A 25,706-nucleotide genomic window follows, 5' to 3' on the forward strand; every position below is an offset into this window, starting at 1 on the left:
GCTTCCCCCAATTCTTCTTCTTTCCTCAAAGTTATTTTAATAGAATTCAGAAATTAAAAGGAAAAAAACAAACTGTTGTGGGTGACATTTCCAGCACAAAAATCAGTGTGGGAAATAATCTGTGGAGTCTTCCTGTCCAGATGAGGGTGCCTGGACAGCAGGAATGAACCTGCTTTCCCATGCTCTCCCACATGCATGGGCTTGTCTCCTCCACTCCACAAAATACCTGGAGTGGGAGCCACTGGAATGAGCGAAGAAAATCTCAGCTTTGGGACAATGATTTCACCATGGCATCACAGAATGGGACCTTAAACACACCCAGTGCCACCCCCTGCCATGGGCAGGGACACCTTCCACTCCCCAGGTTGCTCCAGCCTTGAGCTGGACACTTCCAGGGATCCAGGGGCAGCCACAGCTGCTCTGGGCACCCTGTGCCAGGGCCTGTACACCCTCCCAGGGAACAATTTCTTCCCAATATCCCATCTGACCCTGCCTCTGGCAGTGGAAAGCCATTCCCTGTCTCCTGTCCCTCCATCCCTTTTCCAAGTCCCTCTCCGGCTCTCCTGGAGCCCCTTTAGGTGCTGGAAAGGGCTCTGAGGTCTCCCTGGAGCCTTCTCTTATCCAAGCTAAACAAGCCCGATTTCTCAGCCTTCCTCAGGCTAAACAATCATCACATCTTTCTCAGCCTATTTCAGCGTGAACAATCCCAACTCAGCCTTCCCCAGGCCGAAAAATCCCAACTCTCAGGTTCTGCCACAAACTCTGCATTTCTTGGGGGCACAGCCCAGTCCCCGGCTGTCTAAGGCTGAGGCACACATGAAAACGCTGAACCGGAGCCCTGGGGAGGAGGGATGAGGCACAGGGGGAGCTCACCTGAGGCCAGGGGCCGGATCCACTCCTTGCTGTTGAGGTCGAGTCTCCAGAGGTCGTTGAAGGCAGCATTGCAGCTGCTCTGGGTGCAGCCCCCGAACACATACATGGACTGGTTGGCATCATAGTAACACGCACCTGTAACAGAACAGAGCTCCTGTCACTGTTCTGTGCTTCACCCACAGCTCCTGTCCCTGCTCTGTGTGCCCCACACAGCTCCTGTCACTGCCTGTGTCCTCCACACAGCTCCTGTCACTGCCCTGTGTGTCCTTTACACAGCTCCTGTCATTGCCTGGCTGCCCACACAGCTCCTGTCCCTGCTCTGTGTGCCCCACACAGCTCCTGTCACTGCCTGTGTCCTCCACACAGCTCCTGTCACTGCCCTGTGTGTCCTTCACACAGCTCCTGTCATTGCCTGGCTGCCCCACACAGCTCCTGTCACTGCCTGTGTGCCCCACACAGCTCCTGTCACTGCTCTCTGTGTCCCACACAGCTCCTGTCACTGCCTGTATCCTCCACACAGCTCCTGTCACTGCCTGGCTGCCCCACACAGCTCCTGTCCCTGCTCTGTGTGCCCCACACAGCTCCTGTCACTGCCTGTATCCTCCACACAGCTCCTGTCACTGCCTGGCTGCCCCACACAGCTCCTGTCCCTGCTCTGTGTGCCCCACACAGCTCCTGTCACTGCCTTGTGTGTCCTTCACACAGCTCCTGTCACTGCCTGTGTGTCCCATACAGCTCCTGTTCCTGCTCTCTGTGTCCCACACAGCTCCTGTCCCTGCTCTGTGCCCCTCTCCCAGACCAGGCGCTTTCCTCCCTGCAGAAAAGCAGCCAGGCTGCTCAGCTCCCCAGAACCACAGGGTATCTCTGAGCAGGGTGAAGCTCCACCAAGAACCTTCCCAAGAGGATTATCCCCTCAGGCAGAGCTGCTCCTCAAAGTGCAGAGAAAACTGCCTTAGAAGCCTGTAACTAATTAGCTTAGCTGTGATTAAGGCACTCAGCTCACTGACCTTCCCTGAGCTGGTTCACACAGCTCACAGACCCTGCTCTGTGCACCCAAGGCTGGGGGCTTGTTCTCTTTTCAGGGTTTCACCTCATCTCATTTAAAAAGCCCCACTAAAACACAGGATCATCCATGGGCATCCCCTCTGCTGCCTGTGGGAAAGGATGAGGCAGCAAGATAGGGAACAAGGAGGGAACACCACGTTTGACAACCCCTCAAAGATACCCAGGGAAATCAAGAGCTTTTGGCCCCAAAACAAACTCTGCAGCAAAACAAAATCCATGGAAGTATCTGCCTTTGGCAAGGAGTGTCTGCAGCATCCAGGTACCTCTGGCAAGAGGGAACTGGAAGATGGAGCAGGGAAGGCTTGCTTAGCTTGTCTGCCTTGGAGGCTGGGCAGAATTCCAGGTTTCCTGTAAAATTCCATGTGGAATAACTTCACAGCAAAATCACTGAAATTGTACTTTCCTACTTATTTTTAGAGTAATTTTAAGCTGCTGAAGATAAGAAAGGCAGAGCAGCTTGAGGAAAAATAAATAGAGAAAAATAGGAAAAAGTAAGCACAATGAAAACTGCAGTTTATTCCAGCCTCTAGGAATCCCACAGTGGGATTGTTGGGACTGTTCTGTGCAGGGCCAGGAGCTGGACTTTGATGATCCTTGTGGATCCAGCTCAGGATATTCTGTGATTCCATGACTTGTTTATATATAGTTTCTATCAGGTGTAGAATAAATATGGCGGAAATTATGCACATCCCTAATGGTTTTAGTTTTTTTTTTTTTTTTTTTTTTTTGGGGGGGTGGAAAACACTGAATGGATTTAGTTGGGGTTTTTTTATGTCCCAGCAAAATTCAGTGACCCCCAGAGATTCAGCACGACAGAAGTGGCTTATCTTTGGAAATTAATCAATAATTCTGATGTTTGAAGACACTGATGCTCAGAGGGAGCAGAGGCAGCTGGTTCTGACCACACTCCTGACTCCCTGTCCTGAGTAAAGAATCATCGGAGATTTTCACCTGGAGCAGCCGATAGCCAAAGCAGAGATGACTGGGAAGGGAAAACCAAATGGAAAGCGCATTCCCTTCACCATAACTGAAGAACATTAACTTCTGAAACTCGGAGAACATGAAATAAATTAACCCATTCAAGTTCAAGGATTGTGTTTCCCACTGGAGAGATGGGAAGGAAATGGCTGGGCTGTAAATCCCATTCCCACACAGTCCTTGGGCTGGAGGGTGACAGCCCTTGGTGTTGGCCTTGGACATTGCCAGGGATCTGGGGCAGCCACAGCTGCTGTGGGCACCCTGTGCCAGGGCCTGCCTGCCCTCACAGGGAAGAATTACTCCTAAGTATCCCACCTCACCCTGCTCTATGGCAGTGAGAAGCCATTCCCTGTGTCCTGTCCCTCAAAGCCCTTGTTCCAGGTCCCTCTCCAGCTCCCCTGGAGCCCCTTCAGGCACTGGAAGGGGCTCTGAGGTCTCCATGGAGCCTTCTTTTCTCCAGCTGAATGCCCCCAGCTCTCCCATCTCCCTCTATCTCCATCTCCACCTCAATACTCCCTAAAATGCCATTGTCCTGCTCCTTGCAGTGCAGGGCCTGGGTGCAGCTAAAAATCCGGGGATATTGAGCAAGGCTGGGTGCTGGGAGGAGCTGCAGCTCTGCTCCAGGGGCAGCCCATCCTGTAAAACAAACATTCCAGCTCTCACCCTCCCAATGGGTTTGTCAAACCCACAAATTGCTGTAATTACTCACCCCGGTGGTGCCATCAACTCCAGGCTCGGTGGAAACAAAACCAATAAATCAGTGCTTAAAATTAGTCACTCCTCCAGAGAAGGATCAATACCCCTGGCACAACAGTTGGCATTCCTTTGCTGCTTTTCCATTTCTGCATTCCTGAGCCTCCCGATGTCTTTTTCGACTGTGGCAGTGATTTCACCCCGTGACTCATTGCCCTGCTATGACCTCGCAGGCTCATACATAGAACAACTCGGTGACTCCTGCAAACATCACCCAAAACCCCCCAAATATGGAGGATTTCTACCCCTAAATATGCAGCATTACTGATACTTCATGTTCTGCAGCTTCAGTCAAATCCTCTGGAAAAGCAACAGCTCGTCCATAGTTTGTTCTCAGCTGTGATCCCTCCCAAGCATTCCCTCCCCTCAGCAGTGCCTTCCATTTCATTATTCCTTATCAAGCACTTTTGTCATTCCTCTCTTCAGGACTGAGAGCAGACAGGTTGACCTCCAACTGCTTAAAATTCCCTTCCTTGTCTGTTTGTGCTCCCTGTGAGCACTTCTGGGATAGTTCTAATAATTCTTGGAAGAGAGAGCAAGCCCCAGACAGAACTTTGATGGCAGCACTGATTCGTGCCTGTGCGGTGACGTCTTCCCACAAAAACTGGCAAACCACTCATCCCTCAAAAAAGACTTTGTGAGTCCTCCCTGCATCCCTGCCCACTGCCCAAACCTCCTGCTCCCTCTACCTCAGATCACCGTCATCCCTTAGGATTTTAGGTGACAGTTCAGAGATTCAGTTTGACTTTCTGGAATTGATTTGCAGCTTCGCTTTAATGCTGGAATCTCGCCCGCAGGCACAGAGCGCTGCTGCAGGGAAAGCAGAGGCTGCAGATCTGGGCAGCTGCTCACAAACCAATCCGTTTAAGTCAGCAAACAAGTTAATCCAGATTAGCTTTGTGCCCACAAAATGCATTAATAACGCTGCCGTGGCCAGCGGGGCCGGGCAGAGCCGGGGCACTCTCACCGAGCGAGGCTAATACGGATTACACGCTCTGAGGGCAGAGGATTTAGGGAGACAACTCACTTTGGAGCCAGGAAGCCCGTGGCAGGCAGCAGGATAAAGGAAGGAGCACACAGTGCTCTTTGGGGCAACTCTGAGCCTTTTCCAGGGAATTTCTAGCTGGCCCGAGCACTCAGCAGTTGCGAAAACGCTGCTAAAATTGAAGGGAAATACATGCAAATGGGAAGTCCTTAATAAGCATTCCACTAATACTGCTAAAAATGAGCTGTGAACTGCGGAGCCTTTTCATCCTTCAGGAAGGGTCACCAGAGCTCCCCACAGCGTCTCCCGGACTTGTCCTGACAGGAGGCAGCTCAGTGGCTGCCTCATAAATTATTGCTTGGGAAGATGAAAATGTGATGCCTGCTGCTCTTGGAATGGCAGGGCTTGCACAGTGTTTATCATCGCTTAGAAAAATGCAATTTGCTTCCTGCAAGAGCCATCCCCCAGAGGGCTCAGACCCCAGGCTGGAGTCACAGGATGGAGTTTTTATCATGTTTTTGTTTTGTTAGAGCTGAGGCAGCTCAATGCTACTGCACTCCAAAGAATAGGGTTTATTTCAATATCTTTCTCTCAAATGCACTGTGTTTGGGTATCTTTTCCCTTTCTGTTCCCTTCCAGAATCCTGGAAGCAGGGGAAAAATTCACCCAAACATTCAGTGGTGCTGAATTGCTGCCTTCTGTCAGTAAATCCACCTGCAGCTCTGCTCGATTTGAACCCAGCACACTGGAGAATTCCAAATTTTCCTCAGAGATGTAGAGGACCTGAGCAAGCAGCTGGTGCACATCCCTGAGTGCTGCATTTCCCAAAACTCACGGCTTTGATGGGAATGACTCCACTCCAGGGGCTGAGGGAGGGGTTGTTGAGGAGGATGCAAAGCTCAGGCCCAAATCCTGGGGGCAGCTCTGGGTCCCTCAGGACAAGAGGGACAATGAGGAGCTGGAGTATGTCCAGAGATGGGAACAGAGCTGGGAAGGGAATGGAGCACCAGAAACAGCTGAGGGAACTGGGAAAGGGGCTCAGCCTGGGGAAAAGAAGGCTCAGGGACTCTGCACAATTCCCTGACAGGAGGGGACAGCCGTGGGGGTGGGGTCGGGTTCTGCTCCCAGGGAACAGCCACAGGACAAGGAAAAATAGCCTCAGGCTGAGGCAGGGGAGATTTAGGTTGGATATTGGGAAAAACCCTTTATGGAATGGGTGGCCAGGCACTGGCACAGACAGTGCTGGAGTTACCATCCCTGGAAGTGCCCAAAGGAGTGTGGATGTGGCACTTGGGGACACATTTAAGTCAAGGGTTGACTCCATGATCTGGGGGAGTTTTCCAACCTGGGCTCAACTAGCAAGCCACAATCCCACCCCACTTCCACTCCATCAGCATTTCCTATGATCAATGAGCCCACCATGACCAGCAGCTCCCAAATCCCTGCTCTTATGCTGAGTGTTGGCACAGCTGTGGGTTCAACACTGGCAGCGACAGGCACGGGTGGCACTGCCAGCCCCCAAAGAAGGCAGCTCCCATCAGGATTCCAGGGGATACTCACTGTGTGAGAAGCGCTGTGTGATGGGGGTGCCAGGGTAGGGGTAAGTGCGGCTCTCCCACTGGATGTTCCCTTCCTGCACTGCCTTGATAAAGCCGTGGTAGCACTGATGGGCCACACCTGGGGAGAGAACAACACATTCAGCAAACCTGGGAACAAACTGTGCCTGCATGGTGACCAAACGGTGACCAAGCAGCTTCAAACCCCTGTGTTTGGGTTAGAAACACGCTGGGAATGCGGGGGATGATTAAAGAGAATAAAAACAAGGGAACTCTGCAAATGTGGAAATCAGCAGTGTGCACTGGGCCGGGTCACGACGTCCCCAGCAGTTCTAGCTCAGGAAGTAGAGCCTTTAGGAAAGGAAGGAAGCACTAGGATGCTTTGGAGAGCTTGTGTTCAGCCCTCTCTGCTGCGCCTTTGTTCTCTCATTACACCCTGAGGGGCAGCTTCCCTTCCCTCAAGGAACCTCAGTGCAGTGATCAGCTTTTAAGAGTGTGAATGCAGCTACTGCCCATGGATCTGAAAAAAGTTGGAGATACCAGTGATAAAAAACAGCAGGGATGCTCCAAGGGAGCCATTAATTCTGTGTGAGGGTGCTGGGAGGAGCCAGAGGCTGCTCCCTGAGGAGACAAAAGGGTCTGGAGAAGGTTTCTGGCAGCAGCAGTAGCTCAGCAGACACTTGGTGGCACCAGCACTGAGGATACCACAACCTGCCAAGAGTTTTTCCCCAAGCCCTGTGCCAGGAACACCCCCAGCAAGAAATTCCACTCCGACATATAAAGCAGAAAAGGTTTTTTTAAATAAAAAAAGAAAGCCTGGGGTCCTCAAGGAGCTGATCCCTAAGAGTCACACGGGAAAGGGAGTGCGAGCTCCAGGACTGCACAGCAGATGTATCCTGGCAAACAGGAAAAATTAACCAGGAGAACACAAATCAATTGTTTACCTCAAGTGACCTCTCTGGGCACAGCTTGCAGGTGGTGCTTCCAGACCTTTTTTTGGCTGAAATTGCCCCGGAAAGGTCCAGCTGCCCAGCACCACTCTCCTCTGAGAGATGACACAGCCCTCAGGCTGCTCATCCCTCGGCTCCAGGGATGTTTGCCACATCCCTTTGGGGTGAATCCCAGGTGTTTGTCCATACCAGCTGCATCCCTTGCAGGCTGCTCCAGGAAACAGCCAAACAGCCACTCGGGGCTGCAGCACTTGGAAAAGGTCTTTCTCCAGTGCTCTGGGCAGCTGCTGCCCCAAAATGATGCACAAAAAGAGTAATTTTGGGCCACGGTCCCTGCTGGGATAGTTACGTTTTTTTTTAAACTCCTAGCCTGTTGAGCTCTGGGCAAAGTGAGAAATGCCTGGAATCTGAGCAATGCTTTCAGATGAAGAGAAGTCCATAAATGAGCCATCACCCCACAAACTGCCAAGAGCATGCCTCACCCAACACCCGCTCCTGTTTTCCAGAAGGAACAGCTCTCCTTGTGCAGCAACGTGCCCCATTTCCTAGGATTTAACTGCTCTCCTCTGAAACTCCTTGTTTTTTAAATGAAGCTCTTGATTAAAGCGTGCACCCAACAGCATGGTACCAGAAATCACCCAGTGTATTAAAATAAAATGAAGCAGAAAGTTCTGCTTGTATCCTTGTCCAAATTTTCCTTCCTTATTTGCTGTATCATGCTTCTCCAGCATTAAAATACCCCCACAAGGCTCTGGAATAAATGCTGTGCAGAGGCAAAGGAAGGATCTGTGTCTCTGGGCTATTCTTCCAGGAAGCTGCAATATGCATATCTCTACTTATGCAGACTCCACTTATCTCAGGCAGAGCTGTAAGAACCAGAGCCAGGGTTGTTTCCAGCAGAAAGCAGCAGCTTTGGGAATGTTAATTACTGAGCGAGATGCAAACAGTTAAAGCCACATCAGCCATGGGACACTGGCAGCGGCTGTGGGGAAGAGGCTGCAATCCAAGGTCACCACTGCAGCACCTGGGAGCATCCAAAGGACCTGCTCTGTCGTGGGGCTTGGGCTTTGTTTCACTCTGGGCTGGAAGTGACCTCAAAGCTCATCCCACTCCAACCCCTGCCAACGGTGGGACCTTCCACTATCCCAGGTCACTCCAAGCTCCATCCAGTCAGACCTTGGAAACTTCCAGGATGGGAATTCATGGCCTCTCTGGATTTTCTACCCTGAAAGGGGCTCAGTGGTTCAATTCTGCACAGCTACAGGCCCACTTCGAGCAAATCCAGTGACACCATAGCTGCTAGGATTCCCCTGGGATTTCACAGAAGTCAGATTTCAGAGTTTGAGGGAAAAACAAGAGGCAAAGGCAAAAGAGAGTTGGATTCTAAATCCCACAATTAAAGAAATGCACTGCCATCACTTGTACCTTTGATCAGTCGATACCACTGTTTGCAGACAAGGGCAGCGGTTTTGTGCTCCTGGTAGGGAGAGAGGAAGGACAGGATGTATTCCAAAACCTCTTCTGGCAGCTCCAGCATCGATCTGGAGCTGGGCCTGGGCTCCTCCACCTCCAGCTCGGCATGGAGCTCATCCTCCTGCTCCATTGTCCCTTCCACCACGGTGTCCTCTGGATCCACAGCCATGAACCCATCATCGTCACTGTCCGAGGAGCTGGCCATGGCATCCCACGTCACAGCTGGGGAAAGGGACAACGGGGAGGTCAAAGGGAGGGTCAGAAGAGGCGTATCAGACCACAGGGCTTGGGCACAGCAGTCCCTGAGTGCAGGATGTGCACAGTTGAGGGTGGTTTAGAAGAGGCTTTTCCCAGGCCACTCTATCTCTCAACCACCCTGCTGCTGCCTCCAGTGGGAAGAAGAGAGCCAGAGCCAAACCCCTGGAGCTGCTGCTCCCTCACTGGGCAGAGGAGACATCGCCTGGCCCTGCCCCGCGCCGTGGGGCCCAGCTGGGATGGAGAAAGGATCCCTGTGGAATGTCACCCAAGGTGACACAGGATCACAGTGACATTTACAGTCCCTCCACCCTGTGGAACCTGTTCTGCCAGCAAGGCTATGTTACCCCAAACAACTTCTTGTGGGGGAAAAATTCCCTGCCTCTTTTTCACCCCCCTTTTCCTTTTCTTCATGAAATACCTACACAGACATGACTGGCAGGAGGTGAGGAAAGCACCCCCCTGCCCCGGGATTTACTGCTGATGGAAGGCTGGGATATCAAAGGTTGTATCTCCAGCTATTCCTAACATCCCAAGTGTAAGGTGACACCTCGATGACAGAAACATATAATGAAATAAATCCACCTTAACAAGTGGCTGTGTCCAATTCAAGCAGCTGGCACCTTGTGAGGTTAAATCCATGCCTGTCACTGCAAGACAAACCCCTGGACTCCATTTCCCAGGAAGCAGCCAGCCTATCTTGAGGAAAGCAGCAGCACTTTTCCCTTCCAAGGTGACTGAGTGGAGACCAAGGGAGGCAGCTGCTCCCTGAGTGCTCCTGGATCAACAGCCCAAACCACAGTAACAGCTCCCGGGGATGACTCTGGGCTTTCTTTCCTGAAATTCCCTTTTTATCCTCTCCTAGCATGAGGAAAGGACCCAAACCAGGGTGAGCTCCCTGTTCTTGCATTGCTCAGCCTGAGTTCCTCCCAAGTCCACAAGGCAGAGGCTGCCCAGACATCCCCAAGTCCTGAACTGGCCAGGATTACCAGAGGCAGATCCAGACAGTCCATAGGATAAATCCAGCCTGCAGCAAACCAGCTCCTCAAGAGGGAAGACAAAACACAGCTTTTTCCTAACATCCTTCAATATAAAAATATTATCATTATTTTTTCCAAGCTCTAACTATCCCAGAAAATACAGCTGGAAGGAATTTAGGTTATTGATGTCATGGTTTAAGATGGGTTACTTAGCAGGATAAATATCCTGATATAATATCCTGATACAGAAATACCCTGATAAACAAATCCTGTTAAGCCACATCAACTTGGGTCATTGACCTGATTTATAAATGTGGTTTATTTATAAGGAATAACCTGAGCTGCTGTTACTAATCCAGGGTTTTCCCATGCTGTGGGAATGGCAGGTGCAGGAAAGCTTTCCATGGCAACCAATTCATGCCCAGTAAAATGACAGTATCAGTCCCCACTGCGGTCAGGCTTCCTGATGAAGCAGCTTTGGAAAATCCACAGGGCTATCAATCTCTGGGAGGAACCATGGTAGAACTCAGCACAGAACTCGCATCCCAGCACATGTTCTGCATGTTTCCCATATCAGAAATCCCTGCTGGAGTCAATGTTGTGACAGCAGAGGCTGGAACCCAAATGCTGTGACACAGGTGCTGCTGCTGCTGCTGCCAGGAACCCGCCTTAGCAGCAAATAGGCATGAACTCCCAGAGCCTCAGGGATGGAAAGTGGGGGTGGGAAATAATGAAATAATGGATGGTTTGGCCTTTTCCAAGCAAATGCATCCATGGCAGGGAAGTGTCTGTGCCACTTTCCATCCTGACACAGCACGGAGCCAGCACTGCTGGTGCTCCTGCTAAGGATGGGGCTGTGCTCCTGCTCAGGATACAGAAGGGCACAGGGGTCCCTCCCTCTCTCCCTGGGAACACATAGCAGTTCTCCAGGAGCCCCAGGTTTCACTCCCTGAAGCCCTGACAGAATCCGAGCAGGAAGATTTGCCTCCAGCCCAGGGACAGCCGGACCCTGTGGATAGTGATGGGCTGGGGGGTTGTCAGGACCTTAAGTGATCCCAACAACTTTTACTTGTCCTTTATTTATGCTCTAAATAATGTGCAAATCCTGCTGGAGGAAGTAATTGAAATGCAGGATTCCACACCCACTAGAAAGAGGTGTTTTCCAGACAGTAAATCCCAGTTTGGATCCTCTGGAGCAGGCTCAGAAGTAATTCAACACAGCAGACTGATCCCAGGCACAAAACAACAAAAATTATCTTTAAGGCTGATCTTAAAACAGTGGGAGGAGCCTCAAATAGCATGTCTGAGGATGGAGAAGCTCCACTGAGTTTGTCTGCTCTTCCCAAGCCACTTGATATTATAAATATTCCAAAGCATCTCCTTTGGTAAATCCTTTTTTCCTAAACATTTGAGCATAAGGAATAACCATCCTCACAGTTTTGACACCCACACCATGTTCTTTTTTGGAAAGAAAACAAGGCCAGCAATAAACTCAGCTCCCAAAAGGCAGCTTGCTGTCAAAATAACCCTGCAAGCTTGACCTGCCACAGATGTGGATTTTGTTTGGAACAGCAGGCTGGGAATAACCAGCCCTGGAACGCAAAGCAAAGCCTGTCCCAAAAGCCTGCTCCAATACAGAAAAAGGAAAAAAAGAACCCAGGCAGCTGGCATAAAAGAGCTAAAGCAGCCCAGCAGCTCCTGCTGCCAATTATTCAACAGATCCATGGGGGAAAAAAACCCCACACCTGGGTTTTTACTGGTTATTCCAGGAGCAGAACTGAGCATTCCTGCATTGTGGGCTGGTGTAAGATGTGCATTCTCCCTCATCCTGGCCCTCCAGGTGCCCTCTGCTTGCATTGTGCTGGACTCAACTTTGCACCTGGGCTAAAATTAATCTCTGAACACTCAAAAACCTGCAGCCAAGAGATTTAAGCAGTTGTGTCTCATCCCAAAGTAGCTGCAACCCAATAAAGTCCTGGATCTCATCGATCCCTGAAAACACCGACACAATCCCCAAACATTCCATGATATTCTGCACCCCAGAGCCCTCCTGGTCCCATAGAATTGCCTTTATATTCCAGCCCCAGGAATAAGGTTTTGGGGAGTTCAGGAATCAGCCTGGAGCTGGAGCAAGGAGAAATTGCAGATGCTCCCAACAAGGCGAAAAGAAGCCCTGGAAGGGCAGCAGGAGCAGAGCTCTGCCGGCGCTCATGGAATCTGCCTGCCCTTTCCTAAAAGCCGCGTCTCTGCCAGCTGGCAAAACATTTCATAATCCTTTTCCTCCCTTCAGAGCACTTAGATTTTCCCTCTCTCCCCTCCTGAAATTAGTTAAGAACCTGCTATTTATTCCTAAAGTAATTATCTGGAACAAACAGCTGAGGAATATTAAATGCAGGCAAAAATAACCCCACTGGGTTGAAGCACTGCTCAAAACCTGTTCCAGCAAATCCCCTCTTGAATCCAGGAGGTTCTTCTACCTGCAGGCCCCTTTCCCAGTCCCACAGACCCCAAAGCTCAGGTGTGGGTGGCACTGGTGGCTCTCATCCTGAGCTGCCTCCTCCTCTCCACAACTTCCAGCTGCATGAGGAATGCTTGAAGCTGCAGGGTTTTCAAGCTGTCTTTTTCTCCTTCTTTTTATGGATTTTACGGAAAAAGCCTCCAAGGGAAAGCTCTTAAATGGCAATGAGAGGCTGAGCACCAGTCCTGAGTCTGAGCACCTCACACACAAGGAATGCTCCCTCCAAACACCAGTGGAGGAGCCACACTGTTTCCACCGGGAACAAAACATTCCAGGTGTGTGTAAGGACCCAGCCCCGGCTGGCTGAGGGCTTGGGCTGCCAGGATAGATGGGTTTAATTGCACCTGGCAATCAGGAGCCCTGCTGGTGATAATTTAGGGGTGTCACTTTAGCAAGTGTCTCCAACCTGCTCCAGACTCTTCCTCATACTTTGGAATTGCTTCTTCTGTGTGCCAGCATCTCCAGGGGGGCACTTTGCTGACAGTCACACTTCTGGCTGATTCTCTGCCCCAGTTCAAATAAAAATCCTCTTCCATCAGACATAAACGGTTTATTTTTCTTTTAATAAAAAGGGAAGGATTCTTTCTACATTTTTAGTACTTTTGTGCTTGTCTCCCCAGCTGTGCCCTCAAGGACTTCACCTGGAGCTTTCCCTGCTCCTGGTTTTGTCCTAAAAGAAGTCCCAAGATCTTTTCTGGGGTGAAAAGAGGAAAATCCAGCACTATTTCCAAAGAGAAGCACAGTATTTTATAAAAGCAGCAGCACAGAGTCCGTGGGAGCCACGGGATTCAGGACTGGGATAAATACCATTAAATAAAACAATGTTCCCAGTCCTCCCAAACCTTCAGCAGCTGGAACTGTTCCTTTTGGAAATCAACTGCTGGACAAGCTTAACAACGGGGGGAAAAGCAGATTTTAGTCCAAAAAAAGAAAATTAAGACTTTGGGAAGCTGTGAGATGAACAATAACCTGTCTGAGCAGAGTGAGACCTTGGGAATACCAGCACCAGAAATGCTCCTTATCCCTGCAAAACAGGCAATTCCAAGAGTTCTTCAAAGAACAGCTTTCCCTTTTTTTTTTTCCCCCAACAGGAAATTGTTTTTCTTTCATACAAGTCACCCAGGAAAATAAATGATTCCTAAATTCCATCCACCAGGTTGAAAATTCCAACATTTCTCTGTCAGCATGACCTCCCTGTGATGGTTTTGCTTGTTAGAACAGTGGGTTTAGGGACTTTGGGAAAAAATTCCAAATGACATCGTTTTTACTGCTGCCCATTGTCCTGAAACAGCATCACTGCAGCTGAATTTTGGTTGCTATTTCTGCAATAAAAAGGTATGAAGATGCCAGGAATTCCTCCCAGCCTAGTGAAGAGCTGACCCTCTGCTATTCCAGATTCCTGCTCTTTTTATTTCCAAGGTTTCAGTTAAAAAATAAGCAGCAATGTGACATTGCACAAACAGCACAGCAACCTACAAATAAATCCTGCTGAATCTGTTTTCCCAGAAAACTAATGCACTGAAAACCAGAATGAAAATGTGGGGGTTATCCTGGATTTATTGGTGGAATACAAATTAGGGAGCTGGCGTTTGAGGAACTTTTTGGTGTGGGGTTCACAGGAAAATGGGAAGCAGCAGAGTTTAATATTAGACACCACACTTGAGGTGTACGTAGGGAAATCACCATTGTTGTTATTACAAAACCTCATAAATGGCTCCAAAGCTTAATAAAAGCATAATCCATATTAATAAATATGCAGGAAATTTATAATGGAAGCATGAAGAAAACACTTCAACTGACCCAAAATCCAGCCTGGTTTTGCTCACATGAAAAAAAAAGTCTGAAAACACAATTCCTGTGAGTTCTGTATTTTCCTTTCCACATCAAAAAAGACAATCCTCAAATATCCCTGCAGAATGCCATGAAAAAAACCAAAATGTCCACCATCCACCAACCCCTCCACTTGTTACGGATGTATTTGGAATTTGGAGAACTTCCATGGTTCTGGACAATGTCATTACCCTTAAAAGAGCTGGATTTGTTTCAAACCTTCCAAAACCTGCCTTGCCAAGCCCTGGCAGCACAAGAGGAGCTGCTTGGGTGCAATAACCGGCTGTTGCCTTTTCCCGGGCTCCCGAAATCCCCTAAATTTTGTAGGAAATGAGGAGGATTTTTGGGCTCACACACTCCCTCTGCCGGCCCTGCCAAGCCCTGAATTCCAATTATCCTTGCCTCAGCTTTTCTCAACAAACAAATCCTGTTCCATTTGCAAACTGAACTCCTTTGGAGCCCCGAAACCCAGAATAACCCCTAACCAAGCAAATAAAAGGTTTTCAGGTGGAAAATTGAGGTTTTTCCAACGAAAAAGGCAGATGCTCCTCCTGGTGTAACATCTGCTGTAGGAGGATGAACTTTACAGGATAAGAACATTTATCCAAACCTGCCCAGGATGCTTTATTGGCAAGAATTCCTTGCCAATAAAGGGAATGCCAAGCAAACACACAGCAGGAGATCCTGGGAATTGCTGTCACCCCTCCCTTTATCAGGAGAGCACAGGAGCTCCTGGAAAAGCTCTTGGAAAACTGTGGATAATTGTTTGGAGGACAGCCTCCAAATGTGAGAATGTCACAGCATTCCCTGAGTTCTACAACACCTGAGACCTCCCAAAGTCACTGAAATTGGTTCGTCTGCACAAATGAAGGGAATTAATAATGGCACCATGAGGAAAACACGGCCACTGACCTAAATCCAGCCCACTTCTGCTCCTCTGAAAAATCAGCCTGTAAACATAACTGCTGCACTTCTGGATTTCCATCCAGCCCAATGTCCACTTCTGCCTGGGTGGAATTATCAAATGAAAAATGTGGAAATGTATCAGGAAAGGGTTTGGATACATATTGGATGCCTTAATTTCCCATTTTCTGGTGGGCTGCATTAGAGACCTGTGGGATTGTTTTGTTAAAGTCTGCTCTCTGCACAGCAGAAGGGAGGGATGCTGAGGGCACCTCCCAGCACCACATCAGGGGTGCTGGCCCCGCCCCACGTGTCCCGCAGGAATGGCTGGGGAGAGCTCCAGAGCTCATCCACCTCCCGCAGCTCCTGCCGCCCCACAGGCAGCGGGGGAGCAGGAACAGGGCATTTCCTACCCCGGAACTGCTCAGGATGGGAGCGCCTGGCTGCTTTCTCCTCTGTCTCTGGGATTCTGAGCTCTCTTGCCTTTGCTGAGGATGGTCCCAGTCCCTTTCCAGTCTTATGGAACTTGGGGGAACTGAGGATTGTGGAATCATGGAATGGTTTCAGTTGGCAGGGATATTAAAGCTCATCTCATTCCATAGGCAGGGACACCTTCCACTATCCCAAGATGCTCCAAGCTCCAGTGTCCAACCTGGCCTTGGACACTTTCAGGAATCCAGGGGCAGCCACAGCTTCTCTGGGCACCCTGTGCCAGGGCCTCACCACCCTCACAGGGAAGGATTTATCCCAGTATCCGACCTGAACCTACTGGATCCTAGAGCAGGATGTTTGGGACATTCCTGCTCCTGTTGATTCAGGCAGAGGGGGGCAGCAGGATCAGGAATCACTGAGAGGGAAAGCAAATGGTTCAAGCCTTGTTTCCAAAAATCCATCAAGGGCTGGACACACGACTCCCTTCAGAAACCACCAACACTGACAATGACCAGAATTCACACCTCGCTGCAGTGCTGTCCACAGAACTCAGGAACCTCTGGTGGGACAACTAGGCAGCGTTCGGGTGTCCAACACTGCTGCAAAGCTCAGGTTTAATATTTTGCTGTGGGAACAAAGGATGGAGTTTCAGGAAAATGAACAAAAGCATAGACAGGTCAACGTCAAGGTTTTCCTGCTATGGGTTCTCATGCTCCAACCCCTGGTTCTCCATCATGACGTGGTCTTTGGCAGCACTCACATATCAATCACAGAACCATGGAACTGGTAAGGCTGGAAAAACTCTACACAATCACCAAGTCCATTGCTCCCCCAGCACTACCATGTCCCCACTAAGCCATTTCCCCAGGTGCCACATCCTGGGACCAGCCAGAGGCCATTGGCCTCTTGCTCACCTGGACATACCTGGCTCATGTCCAGCCCCAGGCAGTGGCAAAGGAGGAGTTGGGGGGGAGAAGGGATAACAATTTTATTTTTGCAATAACTGAAGTTATTCTTCAGTCCAGATTCACCAACCACAACCTTCCTGTCCCCTCAAAAACACACAAGTCACAAACAGCCCCCAGACCTTGCAGCCAAAGCAAAGATGAACTCAAGGCTACTGACTTTCTAGCCATACAGAGAAAAGGATATACTGGAAAAAAAAAATATTGCAGCCTCACTGGCCAAGGTTTGATTTTAATTGATACCCAGGGCTTTTGGACACACTGCTGACTCAGCAGCGGCGCTGATGCAATGTTTTTGTTAGCAAGCAGGACACCAGGACATCCACCACCACCTCCACATGGACATTATCAGGGATGAGCACCATAAACAGCCCTCCCCTCCTGATCTGAACTCCTGCGACACAGGAGTATGTCACACACACCCCCAAACTGTGCTTTTGGGATGCCCACTGGCTGTGTCTCACATCAAACCTATCTGTGTTCCACCTTCCCACCCATCCCTGCCATTCCAGAGGTGAAGCCTTTAATGGAAGCTCCCAGCTAGGGATTAACCATCCCAAGCAGTGCCCAGGAGCAGGGCTAGATCATACGTAGGGGGTTTAAAGGCAGATCTGTTTGCTAAACACAGCAAAACAGTATGGAAGCTATTTTCCCTCTCTCAGGTGGAACAAAAGGAGTTTCCATCACAGACAAACACCTGGTCTGACCACAGAGACACAACCTGAAAACCTCAAACATTTCAGCCTCACGCATTCCAGCAGTTAACCCCATTTTGCAGGAAAGGAATAAAAGCCAGGAGAAGCTAGGGTTAACTGCAGCACTGGGATTCAGGGAGCAGAGGTTTCCAGCTTCCTGCCCTGAGCGGCTGCCTCTCCAGAGCTCAGAGGGATGGGCAGACAGCTGGAAACAGATACCCGAAGGGAGCTGACAAGAAACATGGGAAGGGACTTTCTACCAGAGCCTGGGGTGCCAGGACAAGGGGGAATGGTTTCCCACTGAGAGAGAGGAGGTTTAGATGGGATATTGGAAAGAAATTCCTCCCCGTGAGCGTGGGGAGGCCGTGGCATGCCCTGAGCTGTGGCTGTCCCTGGATCCCTGGCAGCGTCCAAGGCTAGGATGGACAGGGCTTGGAGCAACCTGGGACAGTGGAAGGTGTCCCTGCCATGAGCAGGGGATGGGACTGAGTGGTCTTTAAGGTCCCTCCCAACCCAAACCATTCCATGATTCTTTGCTGCCCTGATCAAAACCTAAAAAGGTGATGGGAGGCGTGATATTCCTGAAAAGTAAACAGCATTAAGCACCTCCTTGACTCCCAAAGAGGTGCTGGAGTGGGTGAAATCCAGAGGTGCCGGAATTAACGGCTGGGCTTTTTTAGCAGGAAATGTGAATTAGGGAGGGCAGACGAACCTCTGCAAATTTCAGACAAAGGAGCCCTCACTGAGCTGTGCAATGGGGATGGAGAGAAAAACCCACAAGCCTAAAGGTCCATGGTGAGATCTTGGTGTGGGCAAAGGGCAGTGCCAGAGGGAAATATCAGCTTCACCAAGGGACTGACCTTGAGGAATCCCAATTCCTTCCTCAGAATCCCAAGGAGCCAGTGTGAGCTTGGTGCTTTGCAGCCATCCCGTTGATTCCCCGTCAGTGGAGCTGGGAGCTGGTATCCTGGAGTTCCACTCCTGCTAAAGGCATTGCACAGAACCAGGGAACATCCTCAGCTGGAAGGGACCCACGGGGATCAGAGTCCTGCCCCTGGCCCTGCAGACACCCCAACAATCCCACCCTGGCTGAACACTCCTGGAGCTCTGGCAGCCTCAGGGCCATGCCCACTCCATGGGGAGCCTGGGCAGTGCCCAGCACCTTCTGGGGGAATCTCCAACCTAAAGTCCCCTGGCAGCTGCTCCCTAGATCCTGTCCCTGGTCACAGAGAGCAGAAACTGGAGCTGCCCCTCCACATTTCTCCCCAAAATCAGTACTTCCGTGAGGGAAAATCCCAACCAGTTCCCAACAAACAGCAGGCAGTGAGCAGCAGAGGACTGGCAGAAATCTTTGAGGGGGATAAAGCAGATGGGAAGGGAAGGATCTGAGGTGCAGACCAGCCCCAGGGTGGTGGCAGTTTAACCCTGTTATTATTACAGAACTGGAGGGATTCCTCTGCATGGCCTTAGAGCCCAGGCTTCAAAGGAGGAAATGGGACTAAATCCACAGGGAATCTCAGCACAGACAGATGTGAGGGGCTGAGAACAGCACCCACAAACCACCAGGCAAACCCCAACCACAAATGATCCAGGACAGGAAAATACAACCCAAGGATTGCATTTGAAACAGATTTCATGATTCTGACCCACCCAATGGGCTGGAGGAGGATTTGCTGCAGTTTCCACTCATTTGAGCGGAATAAATAGGAGCATTTGTTCTTGTTTTGTACAGGATTTTCTTATTCCTTAGCTAACAGGAAAGGCAATGCATGGAGAAGCAGAAGCACCAGATATTGGGGATGAGGAAAGCAGGAGCTATTCTTCCATCCTTTGTGCCATGCCTAAAGCCTGGTTGTTTATGGAGGCTTAAATATCAAATACTAAGAAAGAGACAACAAAGAAGTGCAGTGAAATCCATATTATGTTAATCAGCGAACAAAAATTCAGGGAAATTGTGCAATTTTCAAGTTCATCTCTACCATTCAATGCCAAAACAAGCTCCCCAAGATGTCCCTTTGTCACCACCCTGTCACCTCAACAATCCCCATTAAACGGCACCATTGCAAGCAAGAAAAGGGGGCAAATACCTGATCCTCACGTTATGGAGCCCTGGGATCTCAAAGCACTCAGGAATCCTGTTCAGAGCAGGCTACAGCATCCCTGTGCCCCTCCTGACACAATGAGTCTGTGTCTGCAGAAAACCCAAAGTCTGGGGGGTTTCAGGAATTCCCAGCAGCTGCTGGGATCAGGAAAGAAAACGCCCAGCCTGACACCAGCTCTGAAAGAGCAGGATGGATTAAAGGCAGCTGCTCAGAGGAACTGAACACAGTAATTCCACAATGGATGCTGCTCCAGAGGGATCTGCACCTGGATCTCTCCTTCCAGGTGTTTTGGGCAGGTGGCAAAAGGCTCCAGTGTGCATCTGGCATCAGGGACAAGAAAAAGCAGCGATTCCCACGCCAGCCCCTTCCCTGAAAGCTCACTGTGAGGATAACGGCACCCAAAGCGTTCATAAGTCTCTTTTAAAGCACAAATAAATCACACTACAGGCCCTCCAGAGCGACAAAAATCCAACTGGAATGATTAATGTGTCCCAGATTCCCTGATGTGACAAGTCTGGGGATGGACAGTTCTTCCTGCAGCCACCCTGACTCAGTGAAATTCTGACATTTCTGAGCTGCTTTTTACCCAAAAACCCCAAATCACTCCTCAAACCAGAGATGATCTTCTGCCCACTGAAACCTAATGGGAGCCAGAATAATGGAATGGTTTGGGATGGAAAAGACCTAAAAACTCACCCCATTCCCTGCCATGGACACCTTCTAGATTTGCTCCAAGCCCCATCCAACCTGGCCTGGAAAGAGAAGCTCTAAATAAATAAAAGCAGCTCTGCCAACTGACCTTATGCCTCCAAAACCCCAGATTATGAAAAAACTTGCACAAGAACAAGACAAAATGAGCCAGGGAAATGCTTCCAAAGGAGTCTGGAACCCAGGGAGAGATGCAGTGCATTGGAACTGCCAACTGCTGGTACCTGAACTCCATCCACATTTCCCAAGGGGGAAAACGAAGATTCTCAGTCACAGATGTTGCAGTGGGAGTTCAGTAAGCAAAGATAAATATTTAAAGATTGCCATAGAAATGGAGAAGAGAACACAGTTAAGAGCAGCTCCTGAAACAGTAAATTCCTGATGGAATTTGGAAGAGCCCTGATTCCTGCAGGTTGGTCGACATGAGCCACAATTTTCATGTGGATGTGTCGCCCCTGCTCTGCTTTGATGCAGCGACACAGATGAATTCAAAAGGAATTCTGACCTGGATTTCCCAACTCCATCACAAGCTGTGCTGGCTGCTCCTGGCAGCACAGCCTGGATACTGCTGGGGACAGCCCAGAGAGACGCCGGCAGCACCACTTGGGGCAGGAAGCGCAGTCTGGAAGGAGCCCCTACCTGAAGAAACATCCCTGGAGCACACCAGCACTTCCCAGCTCTTTCCAGTTTTTATCAGGATTTGGACCAAACCTGAGCCTGGCTCCAGCTCCAACACCTTCCTTTAAGCCTTCACAGCCATCTCCAGGTGATGCTACCTTTCCCAAGTCAAACCCCAAAGCTTACCCACTTCCAGCCTTGGAAAATGCTGAACGAATGTTTTCCAACAAAGCCTGCCCTGACAGAACACACACAGAAAAATCACTTCCCTTGGAGGCACAGTTCTGTTTACACAGAGAGTGGGAAGCTTTTTCCAGCAGCCCTCACTCACATCCTGTGGAAGTGGCTGGGATGGAAGCAGGCTGTGCCCAAACCCAGCACTCTCGGAAGCCCTGGGAACAGAACTCCACAGATCAGCTGTGTGCTGGGAATGCACAACCAGCCCATCCTGTGCTCCCACTCCAAACCTGCACTGCTGTCACTCCTGGCAGACGTGCAGATCGCTGCACGCATTACATTTCCTGGGATTAAGGATGGGATGAGGAGCACACCCCAGCTCTCCCTGGGAGCAAACACCTCTCCAGAAGGTGCCCGATGCAGTGCCTGAAATCTCCAAATCAAAGGTCACACACGTTCAGCAGTGGGAATAAACCAACCCCACCTTCATTCCAAGCCCAGGCAGGGCAGGAACATGCGTCCTGCAGATGAGCTTCCTTCAGGGGCTGTTCCTGCAGCCAAACACAGGGAAAGCCAGGGTCCCAGGGAATAAAGGCTGAAGTAAACTCGAATTAAAATTTTAAATCATACAAACTGCCTGTAAAAACCCACGAGAGAAAATGGTAAAACTATCTGGAGCCTTTCTGAATCTAATAGCTTCACCTGCCACCCTGGAAAAGCAATGCTGCCTGGGTGGAGCCACCTGTCAGGGAAAACTCCAGGGAGCACAGCAGGAAAAACACAGCAGGAAAAACATGCACAAACATCCCTGCCATGCCAAAACAACCATGGGATGTGGCTCTGCTGCCGCCTGAGCACAAAGAGACAGAACTCTTGGAGAACAGGATGGAATCCAACACAATGTGTAAGACGGGCACCACCCCACCCTGGAAAAAAGTGTCCAGGTTGGACGGGGCTTGGAGAGCCCTGGGATATGGGATGGTCTGTAAAGCCCTTCCAACCCAAACCCTTCTGGATTCTATGAAATAGCTGGAATTCTGTCCAAGATTTTTGCTCTCTTCTCTTCTACTTGTGACACCAAGGAAAGCCCAAGCCCAGGGGGACACAACCTAAGAAAAAAATCCTTTCTCTCACATTAGCATAAGAAAAAGGAAGGAAAGATGGTGGTGGGAACACTCAGGGCTGTGGGAATGAGGAAATCTCCCACTCTGGCTCTTGATCTTCAGAAGGACTGAGCCCTGGCTGCGGTGTTATGTCACGACATAAAGCACTTTGTCAGGACACCGCCCCTGAGCCGCGGCTTCCCTGGGAGGCTCCGCTCCTGAAGGACAGGTGGAGAAAGGTCCCTTCCCATACAGGGCATGGATTTAGGTCAGCAGCTCCTCCACGGGAATTCACTGCAATTCCCATCCCTTTCGGCCAAAGGGAAGAGTTCCAGCTGACCCGAGCCGGCTCCCAGGGATGATTAAACCCATCCAAGCACAAACGACATTCCCGGCGATCCCAGGGTTATCTCCCATCCCCGTTGCGCAGACGAGCATTCCCGACTTCCCTTTTGTTCCTGCTCCGAGCATTCCTTGGAGTTCGGGTCATTAACAGCGAGACACCCCGGCCCTGCTCCCGCTCCTCCTGCCCCACTGGAAAACGCGACTGGAAAAGCCAAGAGGCTCGGGAGGATGAGATAATGCTCCAGCCAAGCCCTGCAGCGGCTGCTCAGCCCAGCCCCGCCGTGACAAGAACACGATCCCAAATGAAGCCGTTCCCAAAGCGCCGAGCGGAGACCGGCAGCGGAGACAATGGCGAGCGACACCCCAAAGCCCCCGGGGGTGCCGAGCTGGGCACCTCGGCTGTTCCTACACCGCGATTCCAGGACCGAAATTAAGGGATTGGCACACACCCGGCATGCGGACCGAGGGGAGGTGCGGATTCACACGGAGAACGAGCGGAGACTAAGCCTCACCTTTATTTTCACACGTACCCAAAAGGAGCTGAGGTTTTGGGGGCAGCCCCGGCCATGTCTGCCCCCCAAACAGACGTATTTTCCCCCTCTAAAAGCCATGTTCCCCCCCACAAAAGATGTTTCCTCCCCAAAGAGCCATCTTCTCCCCGTGAAAGGTGTATTACCTCACAGAAAAAGCTGTTTCCCTCCAGCGCCCGCACTGCCAGCCTGTGCCTTGGCACTGCCCCATGCCAGCACTGAATTTTTGGGAAATAAGGCTTTTAGGACAAAAATAGTGCTTTTCTTTTTTTTTTTTTTTTTTTGGGGGGTGGGGAGGGGATATGGCTTTTTTGAGGGAACCATGGAGCTGGGTGGGGAAACATGGCTTTTGGGGGGAATCAACTATGTTGGGGAAAGCATGGCATACAGGGATGAAAACAGACGTCTTAGGAGAGAAACGTGGCTTTCCTGGGAAACACGAGGTTTTTGGGGAATTGTGTTTTTTTGAGGGGAAACATGGATTTTACGGGAGGAAACATGGTATTTTGGGAAAGAAACATTGCTTTCAAGGGGCGACACTTTGCTTTTTGGGAAGGAAACACAGCTTTCAGGTGGGAAACACATTTTTAGGGGGCAACACGGCTTTTAGGGGGGCAAGCTTTGCTTTCTTCCCGCCCTGGGGCAGCCCCCGGGGCCACCTTCCCCTCAAACCCCGGAGCTGGGAAGGGGCTTCCCCCCTTCCAGAAGGGGTTACAAACCCCTATGGGCTCTGCCCTCCACAGCGACTCCCCAGAAATGCTATGAGGGGCTGGGACAGGGGCTCCCTCCACACCAGGCCTGTCCCACCCCGAGGGGCCCGTCCCGCCGCCCCGCTCCCCAGGGAAGGGCCCCGCCCGGGGAAGCCCCACTGCGGCGCCGCTCTCACCTGCTGCTGGGCCGGGCCGGGCCGGGCCGGGCCGGGCCGAGCCGAGCCGGGCCCTCAGGGCTGAGGGCGGCGGAGCCGCTGCGTCTCCCCGGTGACGGCTCCGACCGGCGCCGCCATCTTCCGTCCCCGCCCTCCCACCGCTGCTCCGGCTGCGCACTACGCAGGCGCGGAACCGCCCCAGGCATCACGTGACGATGGGGTGGGAATGGGGGGACGGTGTTATGGTGGCGCCATGAGGGGAAGGTCAAGTATTCTCTTCGCGGCGCAGCGAGGGGCAGCCATGTTTGGACTGTCTCGCCGCCATGTTGGGAGAGGTGGGCGGGCGAGGCCGCCATGTTGGAAAGGTCGGCGCTGAGGCGGAGGCCGTTCTTTATCCCCCTCCCTCCCCGCTCCTTCCTGGTTACCCACCCTCATCCACAGCCCCGCGAGGCGCAGCTGAGGCACGGGGAGCCGCTCTGTCCGCAGGGATGACCCTCAGCGCCTGCTGCAGCCCCGCCATGTGCCTGAGTATTACTCAGAGAGCTGGAGCCTCTGAGGGCTCAGCAGGGAGGCGGGATGTGACCTTCTGCTGGAAGGCTGTGGTGCCCCTCTTGCCATGGAGGTGGGGAAAGGAGGGAGTGGAGCCCATTCCACAGAGGAACAACCCTGTGCAGGGTTGTGCTTTGGCATCAGATCCCGCTGGCGGGTTGTGTGGGGACATTATTCTCCAGGGAAAAGGTAATCGCTGCCACCCTGTCTCCCACAGACCGGCATCCCACATGGAGGAGCCTGCTCAGCATCCCGGGCCCCTGTCCTGCCCAGGGGCATGCTCCAGAAGCCTCACGGAGAGCCGAGATTGCCGGGGAGGAGCCATGGGATGTCCCAGGTGCCTTGTAGAGGGCTGAAATCACCCGGGAGGACCCACGGGCTGTGTCCCAGGTGCTTTGTGTAGGGCTGGGATAACCTGGGGACACACCTGGGGTTTGTCCCTCTCCAGGTGAGTACCCTTGGGATTTGACACAGCTATCAGAGCCACATTCCCAACGGATCCCGCCGGTTTTTTTGGGATGCTCGGAGTCCCATGCTTCCCGTGGCTGGAAAGGGGATTTTTTTACCACAGGATGGAAGGAGATGTCCAAGGGAATGCTGCTGGAACGGATCGAGCCAACCATGCCAGGCACTGGCTGCTGGAAAACTTGGTTTCTGTTGCCTTCTGGAAAAATCCCAGAGGATGGACAGGAACAGTCCCAGGCTGCTGAAACTTTTCTTCTGTGGGCAGCATTCCCAAAGAGGAGAAACGCCGTGTCCCACCCCGCGGAGCTGCCCAAAGAGTTGAAATCCAAGGACTTAACGTGCCCGGACCACTGCACAACCCCCAAATCCCCTTCAACAGTTCCACCTTAGATAAACAGCCCCCCAAAAATCCACCTATGGGGGTGTCCGGAGCAACAGGAATTCAGTCGCCATCTGCCGGCAAACTCTGGCTCTTGGGTGGGAAGTTGAGGGAAATTTAAGGGTTTAAAGACAGGTTCTGTAACTCCCTGTGTGAAAATCGGGTGGTTTTTTGATGCTGAAGGGACGGGTAATTTTTGAGTGAGGAAAAGGAAATTTAAATCTTGGTACAAAAACCTTTATATGGCTTGGAGTTCAAAGAAGAGCATCGAAGGGTGAATATCTTGGATATAAATGAGAAAGATTTAAGAAATTACCCCTAGGGTCTTGGGGAATTTTTGATGTTTCTGAAGGCTAGAGCTAACCCTAATGCTCTGTAGAAACAGCTTTAGGCTTAAATGAAGAAGCACAAATTGGAGGATGGAAGGACACACAGACACCTGGATTGGTGGCTGAAATAGCCTAAATTTGGAGAGATAGTTGTCAAATAACCCAAAATTAGGGGAAAACGCCTAAAAAATAAGAGAAAACACCCTAAAATTAAGAGAAGATACCCCAATATTAAGGGAAAACCAAATTACTGAAAAAAGACCCCAAAATTAAGAGAAAACACCCCAACATCAAGGAAAACACCTCAGAATTAAGGGAGAACTCC

The 25,706-nt window shown here is 50.9% G+C and overlaps 1 protein-coding gene across 3 annotated transcripts in view; it reads right to left on the reverse strand.

Moving 5' to 3' along the window:
* Nucleotides 1-23,739, reverse strand: part of FBXO42 (F-box protein 42) — a 44,490-nt gene extending 20,751 nt beyond the window's left edge. The window contains exons 1-5 of one of the 3 annotated variants that reach the window (XM_062507620.1): nt 23,681-23,739; nt 8,728-8,855; nt 8,586-8,637; nt 6,215-6,331; nt 874-1,008 (exon numbers count right to left, since the gene is read on the reverse strand). In XM_062507620.1, the coding sequence (XP_062363604.1) occupies nt 874-1,008; nt 6,215-6,331; nt 8,586-8,637; nt 8,728-8,838 (415 nt within the window). In that variant the 5' untranslated portion in view covers nt 8,839-8,855; nt 23,681-23,739. Of the gene's footprint in view, nt 1-873; nt 1,009-6,214; nt 6,332-8,585; nt 8,856-18,071; nt 18,214-23,680 lie in introns of those variants that run through there. The other 2 variants (XM_062507618.1, XM_062507619.1) reach the window with 2 other exon arrangements.
* Between the last annotated feature and the right edge of the window lie 1,967 nt (nt 23,740-25,706).

This window comes from Cinclus cinclus, chromosome 23 (assembly GCF_963662255.1).
Source record: "Cinclus cinclus chromosome 23, bCinCin1.1, whole genome shotgun sequence".
Classification (NCBI taxonomy): Eukaryota; Metazoa; Chordata; class Aves; order Passeriformes; family Cinclidae; genus Cinclus; species Cinclus cinclus.